Source organism: Phaenicophaeus curvirostris, chromosome Z, assembly GCF_032191515.1.
Source record: "Phaenicophaeus curvirostris isolate KB17595 chromosome Z, BPBGC_Pcur_1.0, whole genome shotgun sequence".
In the NCBI taxonomy this organism is placed as follows: Eukaryota; Metazoa; Chordata; class Aves; order Cuculiformes; family Cuculidae; genus Phaenicophaeus; species Phaenicophaeus curvirostris.
This window is the reverse complement of record NC_091431.1, coordinates 74,064,365-74,080,840: the sequence shown is the minus strand read 5'-3', so window position 1 is coordinate 74,080,840 and position 16,476 is coordinate 74,064,365. Positions and strand designations below refer to the sequence as shown.

The following is a 16,476-nucleotide window of genomic DNA, read 5'->3' as shown; positions in this document are numbered from 1 at the left end:
ACTGCTTAGAGATGAAAAGGCTCCTTGTTTCCTCCTGCATGGTGCCATATCTTCTGTCTTTTCTCCTGGGATGTTACACCAGTGCTATGTGGTCTGGGATGTATTTCACTCCTCCATCTTCAACCCCAGCCCAAGGCAGGTTTTTTTTTTGCTATCTCTCTTTGCCATCTGCACCGGTGGCAGGGGTGCCCTGAGGTGCTGAATGGTTTTGTCTGTTGATGGTTTATCTAAAGGGACCAGAAAGAAAAAGAAATAGAAATACACATCTGGTATAATCCCTTGAACAGGCTGTTTTTTTCAGATGGGAAGGAAGAACCAACACACAGTTCCACGGCTCTGGTCGACTGCAGCTTTGGGCATGGGGCTTCAGGCAGGAGACTCCTTGGCTCTGCAGGCCTCCTCTCCCACAGCATCATGCTCTCTTCAGACGGTGGAAGAAGACCCACTCAGTGAGCTGCAATGGGAGGAGGATGCTCCTGTCTCCCCTGCGATTTCTCAGGGAGCCCAGCCCAGCACTGTAAGGAAGCCCACCCAGCTTGGTGTTGCAACACAGGCAGACTTCAGCTCGGTTTTAACCATGTTTTGGTGGTCAGAGGGCTGCACTCAGCTGAAACAAGCCCTTTTTTTCCCCTAAGTCACAAGGCAAAATTGTCTTTTGACTACAGAAAAAAAGGAGGGATCTCCAAAGAGGAGCAAAACCCAGAGTTTGCTGCTGCTGAAATCCCTGCCCACAGAGGAATGTTTCTAGGATGCCTGAGCAAACTCTTTTCAGCTGCTTTTTGGTTGCTCAGTAAAATTTGGGGAAATCAAACCAAGCACAGAGTTAACCGCATCATGGCTATTTACAAGTTGAGAAGTGACAGGGAGATTTGAGGACACGTTCCAACTGCTACTATAGGTGTTTGCAGGACTTTGCTCATCAATGAGAAGCTTGAAATGAGACATCAGCAGCACAGAAACCCAAGTGCACCCTGGTCTGCATCAAAAGAATTGTGGCCAGTAGGTCGAGGGAGGTCATTCTGCACCTCTATTCCCCTCTGGTGAGACCCCACCTGGAGTCCTGCATCCAATTCTGGAATCCTCAATGTAAGAAGGATATGGAGCAGTTGGAATGGGTCCAGAGGAGGCCACAAAGATGATCCGAGGACTGGAGGAACTCTGCTATGAGGACAGGCTGACAGAGTTGGGATTATTCAGAAGAGAAGGGTCTGGGGGACACCTTAAGCACCTTCCAGTACTGAAAGGGGCTCCAGGAAAGCTGGGTAGGGACTTTTTACAAGGACTTGGAGTGGTAGGATGAGGGGGAATGGCTTTAAATTGGAGGGGGAAGATGTAGATTAGACATCAGGAAGAAATTCTTCACAGTGAGGGTGCTGAAGCCCTGGCCCAGGTTGCCCAGAGAAGTCATGGATGCTCCCTCCCTGCAGGTGTGCAAGATCAGGTTGGACAGAGCTTTGAGCAACTGCTTCCAGTGGGAGGCGTTCCTGCCTACAGCAGGGGGTTGGAACTGGGTGGGCTTTAAGGTCCCTTCCAACCCAAAGCGTTCTATGAATGTCTGAAATGTTCTATGACTTGTCCAAAAATCTCCCCGTGAGGCTTCACAGCTCAGACAGATTTCAGATCACATTAGGAGAAAAAAGTGGCCACTTTTTCTCCTGTTCAATAACATTAACCTTGCAAGCTCCCAGTTTTAGTAAAGCTTTATTTTCCTGGTTGTGTTGCCTTATGGCAGAATACACTGGCAGAAACAAAGCTGTATGTAAGGCTAACTCCCTGATTCCCCACTTATTTTCACATTTAACCATAGTCACAATTCCTATCAAGGACTCTGAATGCCCTCATATAATTAAATATACAATTTACACAATTAAGTACCCAATTGACCCAACTGAATTAACTCAATGGATTGAAATCATCATCGCCACAGGAACTCAGCTGCCTATTTAGCTCATCCTTCATGCAGACAGGCAGCTGAGGCTTGCTGTAAACCCCTCTCAACCATACCTACTTTGCAGGACATGCTGAAAGTCTGCAAAATTTGGTTTTTGATCAAAGAGAGGAAGTAAGTCACAAGAACTCAGAGCTTTTACAGATAGTATCTTTCCAGATGCCTGTTCTAATATGAGTGGGAGGATCTGGAATAAGTATAAGGGGAAGAGGACATCCTCAAGATACTCCTGGACCAATATAGGACATACCTCAGATTTAAAGACAAACCAGGAAAGTGTCCAGACTCTGCATTTTCAGGGAGTTAGTGCTCAAATAAAGACTTATGCATTAACCCAACGCAGGCAGCTGAACAGCAATATTGTCTAAAGACACTCCATGAGACGAGGGGCAAGATGCGCAATGAGGAAGAGGAGATTAAAAAAAGCATTAAAGAGAGGTTTTGCCTACCTTCGGTCGTTTCTCCTCCTTCTGAATAGTTTTTTGGTGTGTGCGATTTCAGCTTCATGAGGCAACTGATGGTAACCCTGCAAAACAGAGGGAAAAGCAACAGTCACCTCCAAGATACAGGAGGCATTGGTATGGAAGGGGTCAGAGTGAGACAGAGCTGTATGCCCAACATGTGGGCCTGATAAAAGAAACAGTTCCAAACCAAACATCCTTAGAACATCTCAGATCCTATCAAAGCAGGTGTGGAAATCCACAGACCTGTTGTAGCCTCTCAGAGCTGGTGCAACAAGCATGGAATGGAGTTATCTGCAATTTCTGTATGGGAGAAACCACAGGGGGCAAAAATTGGTGGATCCCAATAGACACCATAGAAACACAGAATCATAGAATCCCTAGGTTGGAAAAGACCTTTGAGACCATCAATTCCAACTGTACCTGTCCACTACTATATCATATCCCTAAGCACTTCAACTACACATCTTTTAAATACCTCCAGGGATGGTGACCCAACCACCTCCCTGCGCAGCCTCTGCCTGTGCCTGAGAACCCTTTCTGTGAAGAATTTTTTCCTAATGTCCAATCTAAACCTCACCTGATGCAGCTTGAGGCCATTCCCTCTCATCCTATTGCCTGCCACTTGGGCAAAGAGACCAACACCCACCTCTCTACAACCACCTTTCAGGCAGTTGTAGACAGTGATGAGGTCTCCCCTCAGCCTCCTTTTCTTTAGGCTAAACAACCCCAGCTCTCTCAGCCGCTCCTCATAACACTTGTTCTCCAGCCCCTTTACCAGCTTCGCTCCCCCTCTCTGGATGCACTTCAGGACCTCAATGTCTTTCTTATAGTGAAGGGCCCAAAACTGATCACAGGGTTCAAGGTGTTCCCTCATCAGTGCTGAGTACAAGGACAGAATCAGAATCACCATCTATAGGGAATTCACCCATGTCACACATGACAGAGCTGATGCTGCTGCACCTACACCTTCCACTTTTGCTCATTCATTTCCTTTGTATTTATTGTTTTATCTAAAACCCAGCTGTACAAATGTCTGCAAAGGGGTGATGCTCAGCAGCATTTTGAGGACACTGGAGTAAGGGAACATGAGCCATAGCTGGCAGGCCTCCTGGTGCTTGTGACACCATAGCATTAGCAAATTAACAACCCCAACAAGAGCACATTGCTCGGGCTGCCCACCAAGAGCTGGTCAACCCATGCCACCCTGGGGAAAGGACAGGTGGCATCCACCTACTGGAAACAACTGAGGTGACAAGAACATTAAATGCTTTGCCCTGGTCACATCAGTGGAAAAGCTGTGTGTTACAAGTTGCCTTGTCCTCTCTCCACTGGAGGCATTGACTCCCTGACTTGGTTTATTCCTCTGATAAGGGGGATGTTGTATTTACCACCCTACTATGGGCATCGTGAGGTTTCATTAATGTGAGCAAAGAGTTCCAAGGTTCCTGGACAAAGGGCACTACGCAAGTGCAAAGTATTATTTATTTTCCAGGGACTACAGAGCTGTCATAACCATAATGAATTTTATTTATGCAGCATTGTACTTCCCTGGCTGGCAATAAAAGCCCTGTAAAAGTCGCTCCTTTTATTTCCATCGCAATCTATCTTAGTCTCAGAGCTCCAGCCGCTACTGGTGAATCACCATGTGCAAGGGGCCATGAGGGAGCAGCCTCGACAAGGACAAGGGCTGGGAGGGAATGTGTCTCATCGAGCAGCAGCCTTGTCTCATTGGCATGACAACATAACACACTGACTTCAAAAAAAAGTCCCCCTCTCTCTGTGTGAAAAGCCTTAAAAATGACAGTTAATTTTAGCAGCAGCTACTGAGATAATAATATTTTGAGTTTCTCTGGTGGAAGATGTAATGGAGAAGAAAGATTATGGGGGATGGTAATGGATTTAGGCTTTCAGGCCAGAGTCCAAGGCCACCAAAACTTATTCTGACCATTCAGCCTGGACACCAGCAAAGAGAAATGGAGAAATGGCTACTGCAGCAACCCTACAGCTCCCGTGGCAGCTGAACCTTCCACTTGGGAGACCTTCACTCTTGGAGACATGAAGCAATAAAGAAGTCATCCATCCCCTAGGTAAGTCCTGCTGCTTGCTAGCGCGTCCCTATTTGAACCTTGCTTTGGCTGCAGTCTTCAAGCATGTTTCCTGAAAAGGTAGTTTCCCTTTTAATTTTTTTCTTTGCTATTAACTCCTTCAGAGAAAACCAGATATGCTGTTGTTTAGCATAGGCATTAGAAAGCATGTTAAAGAGTAGTACTCACTTAGTGACAAAACCATACTTCTTTTCTACTACAACACCCTTAACTCTGAGACCTGCCACAACAACCACACCAATCTACATGATCCCTCACGCAATGGAACAGAGGCCATTCTTACATGAAGTTGCCTTATCTTTCTTGCATATCTGCTCACCCAGCGAAGTCCCACTCAGCAACATACTTCGTTCTGTGATCACTTGCTCACATCCCTTCTCCTCAAGCTCCCCAGATCACATCACACTGCTCAGTCACAGCCCATCTTTGACTAAGAGGGTATACTCTGGGAGTAGGAAAAGCTGACAGCCTGTTCTCCTGAGGACATAGTTGTGTTATCAGCTAGTTAACCGGGTATGACCTGGACTTCTCCAACTGCCAGACATCTCATGGTTAATTCTGCGTGGCACCTTTGATGTCTAATAGCTTAGAATCATACTGAATCTTCTTCATTAGAGTGCTGTAGTTTGAGTCTTCCCCATCACCTACTTTTCCGATCACTTATTTTCACTGAATACATAGGAGAAGGTTAATATCTCCAAGATCGCTGTTCCTCTGAAAATTTGCTTGAAATTGGCCAGTGGGTACAAAGCAAATAGGAAAAGGAAGGGAGGCAGCAGACACAAGCAGCCCAATCACATCAGCTGTTCTAAAAATAGTACAATACTCAGTGAGACTGTTTCCAGTGTCGTACTACCACAGCAAGCTAACGCTTGGGGCATTTTTAAGAATCTAAGCTGTATTGCAGACACACATGCAAATACAATTACCCTGAAAAATGAAGCCATGTCTGCAGAACACAAGGACCGAAAAGCACTGATTTTCTCAAAGCAAACCCTTATTTAATTCTCAGGTGCTGCTTTTCTGCTCTTCCCAGCTAGAAACCATACGTATGGCAGCGCACAGCTGCATGTCCTCCTTCTAGAGCATCTTTGTGCCTCCTCTGCCCACCACCAGAAGAGAGCACCAGGGTAATAGATTAATTACATGGGAATAAACCTCCTTATCGAAGGAGCATGCCTGTGCCTGAACAGAGGAGAACTTTGTGTCCCCATTAGGAAAATCAAGGATCTCCCTTCTCTGTCCAAGCAGTTCCCTTCCTTAGTTCTAGCCATGAGACGATGCTTTGGAGAAAAACAGTCAATGGTCCCTACTCTTGTCTATTTTGGTGTCTAAGCAGATCTAAATTTGGAAGGGAGAAAAGTCGGCTTTTTTTTGTGCAGCTTGGAAGAAGGATGGAGCAGCTGGAGGAGACGGAAGGTGCTGGGTGGGTGGAGACAGGCCAGAGTCCCAAGGACACGGTAAGCGACTTGATGACATGGGTCTTGGGTTTGTGTGGAGGCTGCTCCCTGCCATGGGTCATGCAGGACAGCAATGAAAGTGCCATCAATGTAGCTGGCTTGCTGAGTTCAATGTGGAAGTGAACACACCCTTTTTCAGTGGACATACTCTTTATGAAGCCGAAATTCCTGAACGGAGCCAATGGGAAAAGTCGTGCAAGGCAGAAAACTGCCCTCTGCTCTGCAATGGATCTACAAGAAGATCTACATAAGCGGTATGGATTTTGTTCCTGCTTGGGCAGGAAGACACCAGGTGCTCATGCTTTTCATAGGCAGGTTTGAAACTTCTCAGTGGGCAGAAAAATCACATTTGATCTCTCTCCCATATCAGTTTTATTTTGATATTTATTTGCAGGTGGCTTGAGGAGAACAGAACAAGCCAACATTTCAGTGCTGCTGGTTCTGGAAGTGAGGAGTGTGGGAAGAGTAAAGGATAAGGAGTCCACGGTCTCAGGAAGGACTGTTACTAAGGGTCATTTTTGATTTTGGAGCAAAACATCCTGCAGTTCACATGATAAGAAGCCTGGTGCAAAACCTGAGAAGCTCATGGGACTTCTAATGTATGCACGTGTATGTCAAGTTTAAATTACAAACATGCTTGCTGCAACAAGAAAGGCCAACAGCTCTGTAAGAGAAGAGGCATTCAGGACTGGACTGCTCTCCCTTAGAGATCTGCTATGTTGTGATGTGGATATTCCTTTTTAGATGTTTTAGGAAACGCAGCTCTTGGAGGAGCAAAGGTTGTGTCTGACAAGCTTAGGTGACTGGGAAATCTGTCATCTCCTGAAACTGCTGCAAACAGACAGCAGAAGGGAGCAGGTTTGACAGCCATGTGCACTGTTTTTGTGCTTTACCTTCCTAATGAAGGTGTTTGCCCAACCCACAATCCTGTCCACCTGCCTGTGGGAATCCAGAAAGCTGGCAGCTGCCTCCCCACTGCCCCAGACCCATTTACATCAAAGTTTAATGAAAGAACAAATAAAAAGCTTTCAAGATCTTGTTGGCAATCTGCAGCAACCCAAGAGCCTCTGCCTCTTCCCCCACTGACATCTGACCCTCCCCAGCAACATCCCTCTCCTGAGCCATCCCACCCCACATCTCAGCCCAGTAATCTGTGGGGAACTGGCCTGGGAGGGATGTGAGGAAGAGGAGGAGGACCAGAGGAGGGAAACTGTTGGTTCTAGAGCTACCCTGCTATGAGCAGGAGCTTTGCTTTCATTTTTCTCACAGCTCCTCTGCAGCAACACCAGCTGAAGAAGTTGGGGGAAGGCACCAGCTCTGCCTCTTTTACTGGTGATGGTAAATCACACAGCAAATCACAAGGAGATATGCAGAAATGAGGGACAGTGTTTTGCTGCTGGTGCTCCTTTTGTGACCACCCTTAGGTACCAAATCCCAAGGACTCTTCTGGCATCTGGCACCAACTGCCTTACAAAAAGGTTGGTCCTGTTTGGGACCAATCTGCACCCTCCTCCTCAACTTCCACGTTTCTCAAATGCAACCGTTGCCTGGGGTGGCTGAATTCATGTGAGTTTCACAAAGACACCAGGGACAATGAGAGGTTTGTGTTCATTTCTTCATGCCTGTGGTCTTCATGTCCTAGGGAAGCCTGACTTTCAGTTGTGAAACCTCACCCCACAAAGTGACTGTCTTCACTCACGCACACTCATTCATCTTATGCTGAAGACATTCCCCATGCCCATGATGATCAGGCAAGTGAAGATGCCTGAATGCCAAACGGCAACACTGAAACCCCAAGAACAAACCAGAGGCTGAGAAAAGCAACTGGACTGATGGAAAAACCCAAAGCTGGGGTGATAAAAGAAGGAAAAGAAATGATGTGGCCATATCTCAGGATCACTCTGCATGAGCTTTATCTCAAGAACCTTTTGTGCCCTCAAGATACATCTCCACCCTTGCTTATCTTAAACAAATGGTTGCAGAAGGCCTGAACTGAACAAACAGGTTATTAGGCCTGCGGTAGGCACTGGGAGTTTCTCTCTGGTTTATTGCACACAAAGTTCAGGGTGGGATTTATTTTCTGAGGAGGTGGGAAGGGTGAGGTGGGGCAGCCCCAGAGACACCCCATCTGGCTGCACAAAGGCAACAACAGAAATATCGAGGTTGGAGGGAATGTAAAAAAATAAATATATTGTGGTTCCAGAAATGATCTGCATAAACCAACCCAGTGACTTGCAACACCCCACTATGGGGCTTTTATCTGCCTATAGGACGGATTATGGATTCAAGGATTCAGTGGGTCTTTTCCAACCTAGTGATTCTATGATGTGATTATGTGTGGCACGAAAGTCCAGGACAGCATGGAGCTGCAGATTTATTTAACTTCTACTGCACCAGTCCCACAGTCATAGTGACTATGGAGCTGAATGACCCAATACTCAGTGCAACCATCCCGGCCATCCAACTGCACATGACAAACGTGGCAGAGTCATCACTACCTCCCCACTGGCACCATCCCCATCACCACTACGCACCCAAGGCCAGCATTTATCAATACACATAAGTCCTGCAGGCACTTCCAGCAGAGTCATCTCCTTGAAGGCCACTTGCCATTGACTCTTCCCCTTCCAGGAACTCCCACAGCATTGATCTGCCACCCATTCTCCTCTCTTACATAAGGGGAATTTTCTGTCTCTTGAAATGTAAAGGCCTCAGCACAAACCAAAGCCTTGACCTGCTTTGGAAGCCATGGAAGAATACCAAACAATGTCAGGAAGCTGCCTAGAAATTATTTCCTCTCCGTTAAAATTTTAGTGATAAATCTGCCTCTTCAAATTGCAAGCTATTCATTTTTCCTGGAAGGTCTTTATAATAATAGTTGCATCTGAATAAGGAATCAGTCGGTGCTCAACATCAATGGGACAGAAAGTGCAACACTTTTACAGAATAATCCTCACCCAAGATACAGGGCAGGTAGATCCTTAGAGCACTTAGTTGTGTCTCTCCCGTCACTTCTCACCCAGAACACAGCACTGAAGGGTTGCCACCACCTCCAAGGATGCCTTCTTCAACGTCAATCACTGGAGCCAGGGCTAAATTAAACTATACGGGTGGTAAAGAAACTTAGAACTTAAGTTTCCAGCCACCCAGGAGCTGGAAAAGGAGCAAAACTCCTCTGGCTTTGCCACTGCTGATCTGACAATACCCACAGCAGAGGAAGGATGCTCTGTGGCACCTTGACAGTAGGATGTGCGTGCCTGATGAATCATGGCATGGTGCAACATGCCTCAATGTGGAGGCACAATAGTTGTTTCCTGGGAGATGTCCCAGTTTGGAGGATTTCCTAATAAACTGCATCTTTGGAGAGCACACCATAAACTGTACATCGCCAGGAAAGGTGGAATGTGTAGCTGCAGCACACATGCTTAGGGATGAGCACCTTGGAGGAGACTTTTTACAAAAATAAAGGCAGGACACAGAGGAGTGATGGCTGTGACAGTCATCAGGACCATCACAGCTGAACACCACTCATTAGTTATGATTAAAACACCAGTACTATTTCCTACATGGCTCTGCTCTCCCATGTTCTCCCAAGGACACACTCCCGGATTCCTGTTTTGCTGAGAATAAATGCTGGTCTACACACCCACTCTCATGAAATGGTGGAGATTTTAATGAATTACAGACTCCGCATATGCAGTCCCAGACCCAAAAAAGTATCATTTAGGCACTCATCTACCCACCACCCTTCCTTGGTGTTTTCTGTGAGCTCCTGGTAGAGAGCAGGCACCCAGTTAGAGGGTTGATGGCATTTAAAATGGTATTAAATACTTGGTGGCAGCTCAGCTGTCCCACCTCATACCTCTGCAGCCAGCTCTGGGATGAAACAAAAGACACAGAGAATGACAGAACAACCCTGCATGAAACTCCCAGTGCGGGGTGAAGGATGCAAATGCAATTAAAGCATTAGAATAATCAGGCAAAGCATCCCAAGTGAAATGTACCCTCAAACTTCCTCAATGTCTTCTGGTGATTACTGACAGTGAGTTTTCTTGGGTCTATTTTTAACTCTTCTTCCCTAAGCTTCTGAATTATACATAACTCGGAGATAATAAAACTTCAAAATCCAGGACAAAGTCTCCGAGGAGGAACTGCCTCTGCAAACACACACGTGCACATCGCTGCAACCAGGATGGGCAGGGGTAGGCAAGAAAAGCCCAGCCACCAAGCTCCAGCTAAGGCACCGAGATGGAGACAGGCTGGAAACACCGCTCCAGGTTCCCCTCGCTGTTGCATTGAAATGGGGCGCTCCAGACACAGACGCGTGGTGCCATAGGAAGAGTATAAATAACAGACAAAAGAAATCCCCTTTTGTTACAAGAATCCGTGAATCCAAAATCAGTTGCAAGCTGAATTAGGAAACAGAGTTTTTCCCATGCTACAGCAAAATGGGAACAATACTTTGTAAGTGGAAGTAACTCTAATTGTTTTAACTGATGTTATTTTAGTGTTGTTTAGGTTTATTGTTTATTTGTATGTATTTCCTCTACCCTGGTCATGCTTAAAAACAAACCTTACTGTCAGCAGTAAAGTGTCCTATCCATAAATACATTTATTCAGTAAACATATCACGCCATTGCTCCTTAAATGCAGAATATTTAAAGAATCATTAAAATAAATAGCATTGGTGACCTTGGTTTGCTTTCTTCAGGAAAAGGGAGCCTGTTCCACCTAATACTGGTAATATATACTGCCCACGTCACTTGCGACCAGGAGGCACCACATCTGGTATTTGGTTTGAGGTCTGTCCAGATAGTTCAGGCTCATCCTTGGAAAGTCTGCGCTGCTTGGAAAAGCTTTTCTTGCATTTTGTGCTAGTTTGGGGGCTAGGGAGGAATTGCTTTAGCTGGGACTTATGAGGTTGTTATAGGAATGTTTGTAACTTTAGCTATTTCAGTCCCTCTGGACCTTAAATTTCTTTAAACTATACTTTTACTCTATATTTTTCATGTTCCCCAATTTAGTTTTCCCAATCTCTTGTCCCTTTCAAAGCCTACCACAAGCTGTTTGTGAACCCTTCATTCACTGTCCATCCTCAACATCTCCTTATTGTGCCATCACGGTGGATGACAGTGTCAGGAGGAGACCTGCAGGCAGAATAGGAACCTCCCTGATGACATTTGCAGGTGACTTATAAACAGACACCATAGGACATCAGTGAGTTTTGGATCAGAGCGTGGGTCACCTTCTAAATCAGAGTGTCTGTTGAACCTCTGGGTAATCCCCATCCCCCTCTGATCAAGTGTGCTCATCTCAAATTGCAACAGAAGTTAGAGGCTGTACCCAAGCTTATTTTAATTTCACCCTTATTATTAATAAAAGATTGCATATTTTTCATGTGCATTTGTACAATCGCCCACAACCAAGACCCCACAATTATGCTCCTCTAGGCTGGACTAGAGTTTCAGGCCACAGGAACTCCAGTTGATATAAGCTCCCAGGAGCTGGGACAGTCCAACAGCAATGAAACCCCTCATTTGCAGAGTGATAACTTTGCAACCTTTCAAACAAGAAATGACACCTCTTTTCTTTCAATGTGGGTAGGTCCAGAGGTGCTAGGAGAACTTTCTCACCACTCAGCCCTTGGCATTTCCCACTGGAGGCCATCCAAGTGCATGAAGTTTTGCAACACCCTACGACCGCAGGCAATAGTTAATAAGTCAACAAACACTTTTCTGCCATGATCCATATCACTGTGATCCATACATTGCAGCACCAAAGGCAAAAGGACTTTGCCATCAACTGTAATGAGGTCCTGGTGGTGGCAGGCCCTCTTGGTCCACCAGCAGACCTTTCCCATAGACCTTCATGGCTGAAGGAAGCCGTGTAGAATACCACTATCCCTTCCCTCGCCAAGCCCCTCATATTGTGCTGGGAAGTTTATTGACACAACAGATATTCCTGTCTGCAGTTGTCTGAAGGCACAGCCAACACATTTTCCCAGGACTATACCATGAAGAAATAGTTCTTCTCCTTTCTGAAGTCTCTCCTAAGTCTAGCTCAGCCCAGAGTGAGCAAGTCAGCCAATTTAATCCTATTAAAGTCTCATTCTTCCCTTTGAAAAGTCCTATTCCTTTGCAAGAGTGTGGGCTTTGCAACACAATGGCTTGACTTTCTCCATGCCTGGTTACCGGCAGTTTGTACCTGGATAGGAGAAACTGCTCTGCTCCCTCCCAGGATTTTCCTTTTATGCATCAAGGACTAAGATTCCTCCTGCTTAAATGGGTTTAAATGGGTTTTAATGCAGAGACAAGCACAGAAAACATGATGCACTTGCCACAGAGTATCAATCACATCATATATTAATTACGTTCCTGGCTTTCCACTGGTGCTTTGCAGACCTCTGGGAGCTGTGGATTGCTTTGAACAGTAAAATGAGGACAAGTAAAAAAAGCATGTTTGTAGATGTAGCCCCTAAATGTGACATTTGGAAACAGACCTGGCATTTCCACCAAAAAAAATGACTGTAAAATTGTTTTTTGTCCAAAGTTGCCATATGACAGGCAGCAAGACAGTCATATCCACTCTCCCATGGAGGAGCAGGTCCATGCTACTCAATGCTGAATAACCTGACAGAGCTGAGATATTTTATATTTTAGTCCCCCACGGGACCTTGAATTTCTTTGAAGTATATTTTTCCTCTATCTTTTTTCATGTTCCCCAGTCTGTTTTTTCCAACCTCTTGTCCCTTTCAACGCCTACCACCAGCCACTTGTGAACCTTAATGTGTGGTCTGATCATGCCTCTTCAGCTGAGATGAAGCGGGCACATGAGATGGCAAGAGGACCCAAGGCTGAACCTCAACCACAACAACCGAAAGATAGAGGCATCATTCAAATATCAGCTTTCCTGGCAGTGAAAGCATGATTTACAGCTGCTTTTGTGATGACGGCCAGGAGCTGGCTGAAGCCCCCTCAGTTCATTTCACGTTGGCCAAGAGTATGGACTTTCGGATATTTCATCAGAACCAAATGGGAGCAAAGAACAACCAGCACCAAAACAAAACAAACAAACCTAACTCCTGGATATTTTCACGTGCCAAGCAACCAGCACCAAAAAATTTGCTTACTGGGCTGTCTCCAGTTATCTTGCCCCTCCTTAGTCGGGCTTTTTAAGCTCCTTTCTACTTTCCTTGGTGCCCTTCTTTCTGTCAGGACTGTGCCTCTGTGATGGGCTCAGCTCCAGAAGCTGGGAAGGGTCTTAGATAGTGGTCACCAAGAGCAGTATGACCAATGAGCAGAAAGAGGGGACTGAGGGGAAAACTGCAGGTACACTGCAGTATGAAAAACTCGGAACTGGCTATCAGAGAGCTTCCTACCAAAGACAACCAGGAATTTTGGCAACTCATTCCCCATTCAGCTGGCTCCCTTTTCCTTCCAGGACCACTGCCTGCTGCCAATGGCATCACAGCCATAAGCAGCTTACAGGATGGTTATGCCTCTGTGGTGGCTCTGAAGCCATGCGTGGATCCTACAGATGCCCCAGGATCCAAAATAAACTCTCCAACACTACACTCCTTGCTGACCTGGGTAGTGCTCCTAAGGGTCTACTGATAGCTCAAATTAGGTAGCCAAGTATTCTACTGAAAGCGGTTTTAGACATCCTTACTTGCACATTGCTCTTTGCTTACTGTATATAGCTACATCCATCTATAAGATGCTAAAGGCACACATGGTCTTCCCTCTTGCCTGAGCCTCTGCCGGGATTGGAGCCTTCCCTTCCCAAAACCAAGTCATCGGACGCCTGCCTCTCTCTGCTTGGCAGCTTCAAATTTTCCTTCCTTATCAACGCCAAAAACTAGTCACTTAACATCCCTGGCCTTTTGCCAGCAAGAACGCTCTGCGAGGAGGAGAACCATCCCCTCCACTCCTCTGACAAAGTGAAGCAACAAAAGCAAGGCTCTTCCTCATGCAAAAAAAAGAATTCCCACCAGCTAAGAAAAGCTGGAGGTTAATATAAATTCCATGGGTTTGAGGGGGAAACGGAGCTGCATTCAAAGACTCAATGGCTAACCACACTTCCTTCATCTGGCAACTGCCCGCTCCCCCAGCAGAGTTATTGAGGAAGTTAGATGAGCGCTGTATTTGTTCCAGCTGCAGATTTCCCTTAACCCATCATAGTGTTTTCAAAAAACACAGATCTTGTTTTCTGATGACAGTTTCTCATCTTCCTGCGTGCCATGGCTGCAAGCGTCAGCTTTAAGTGCTGTCATTCATAGATTAGAAATAAAGAAAAAATACCTCCACCATTCTGAGAAGTCGAGGCTGGATGAGCAAAAGGGGGATTAAGAGAAGGCTTTCAGGAATTAGCTTGGAACAGGAAAGAAGACGATAAAGCCATTATAAAAGCTTGTGCTAATACAGGAGTCCTTTTTGTTGTAAGCATTAATGCAGCCATGCAAATTCCTATGAAGATTTATTAGTCAGTTCATATACTCTGCTCTCCTTCCTCTTCTGATGATAAGATCAAGGCTATTTTCATCCACTAAAACGCTCCTTTCTATCAATAAAGAGAAAAAAAAAGATATATTGTATTTCCAAGACTGTGTTTGTGGTATATGCAAGGCTAAGCGTGAGGTTGATGCCTTCAGAACAGTGAAACACAGACACTAAAGTTCATTGAATCATCATGGAATGGTCTGGGTTGGAAGAGACCTTAAAGCCCATACAGTTCCAACCCTGCCATGGGCAGGGACACCTCCCACTGGATGTTAAGGTGCCTTTTTAAAGGCTATGCTTTCAGGATGCTCCCTGCAACATCAGCACAGCTGCAGGTCCATGGTACTCGATGCCAAATATGTTGACAGAGCTGACATATGCAGCACCATCCCTTCCCATCATCCCTGACCTGCTATAGCATCCTCCATCCCGCAGGACTTCAGTCCAGTAAAGCATTTACTTTATGTGAATCTGCTCCTAAGTCTACTATTTGCCTTGGCCCTCAGCCAGCTGAGCACTTAGGCACATGCTTAAAATTAAGCACAAGAGTAAACAGATTGAAGTCAGGGGGACTTAAAATTAAGCACATATTTCAAGGATTTGCTGGATAAAGGCCTTAACCCCAGTGTGCAACGTTTAACTGGGATGATTCCCAGCTGATTAGCTCCCCTCTTTCCCCAGCCTCCCCTCTATTGGACCAGGCAACAAACAGTTTCTGTTTTGCCACCATGGTAAAGGCTCAGCTTTAAAGAAAACCTTGTCTAGCCTCCAGGCAAAGCATGTCTTTCTTTAATTATACCTGCCTGTGAAATACCTTCCAGAAATCCCCACCCAAACAAAGCCTCAGGAAAGGAAATAACGGAAATTCTTGATGGTTTCCATGGGGGAAACGATCCTAACCAGTGAGACAAGGAGCACGTAAGATGAGGCTGATGACTGTTCCTACTGTACACGGCTCCCAACCCAGAGAGACTCCATAAAGTGCCAGCAGAAACCCCCAGCTATTATAGTCATCAACTCCCAGGGCAGGAGTCTCCTTGAACCTGGTGCCTGGACATGGTTCTCTGTACATGTTCCAATCTGAAAAGCCTCTCAGTGGACATGCAGGAGAAGGAGAGACATGAGGCAGTAAGAAATACATGAATCAACCATGCTTTCCCCTGTGGGAAAGTACAGCACCCAACGGGGAACATTTCAAGAGGTCACACAGCTTCTCAAGGGCTGGAGATTTCCTCAATCCCCCTGCATGACTATTTTTCTGCCTTCCAACCCTTTGATATAAGCTTTTTTACTTTCTTTCAGCTGCACATACCAACACTAGGACCTCAATGGCTGTGGATGCGTGTGCAGTTCTGGCAGAGCGTAAGCCCTCCTGCAGAGAAGCAACCACCTCAAAAAGGCAGCACAGACAAGACTCTGGAGACACGGACTAAACAGACAAGCAGAAGATTGGAAAGCTGGACACAGGAGATGAAGATACACTGCTGGTGCCTCCAGAAACAGGATTGCTCTCATCAAGGATAAGCAACTTGATAGTGGACCTACAGAATGTTATCAAGTCCCATTACCATCCCTTAACTAACTCACTTCTAACCATCCTCTGCTGCATTATTATCTGCTCCCAAACAGTTAGCCCTTCCCACCAGGGCACGAGAATCTGAGCTGCTCATGTTTAGTGCAAGGTCACTAAATAGTTGAGTACCTTTGGAAAAGCACCTGTGAAAGAAGCCTGGATTGCTCTGTCTAAACTGCAAACCACTCTGGGTGACCATTTTCATACAGAAAGACTTCTGTGCTGTCAAAACACCTTCTGTTGTGATCCAACCTCATGTAAGGAAAAGTACCTTAGACCTCCCAGAAGGGCAGGAGCTTCAGCTGCTGCACTGCAGCTTTGCCCTTCCTGAACCAACGACTCATAGAAGCTGAGAACTGGCAGAATAAATTCAAGTCCTGTCTTGTAGGCATGAAAATACATGGCAAGTACGAAGTTAAACAAGGCAA

General features: G+C 45.8%; 1 protein-coding gene across 3 annotated transcripts in view; it reads right to left on the bottom strand.

Moving 5' to 3' along the window:
- CTIF (cap binding complex dependent translation initiation factor) overlaps window positions 1–16,476 on the bottom strand; it is a 165,304-nt gene that overhangs the window by 69,651 nt on the left and 79,177 nt on the right. For all 3 annotated transcript variants that reach the window (XM_069880982.1, XM_069880981.1, XM_069880983.1), the window contains one exon: window positions 2,398–2,474. In XM_069880982.1, the coding sequence (XP_069737083.1) occupies window positions 2,398–2,474 (77 nt within the window). The remainder of the gene's footprint in view (window positions 1–2,397; window positions 2,475–16,476) is intronic.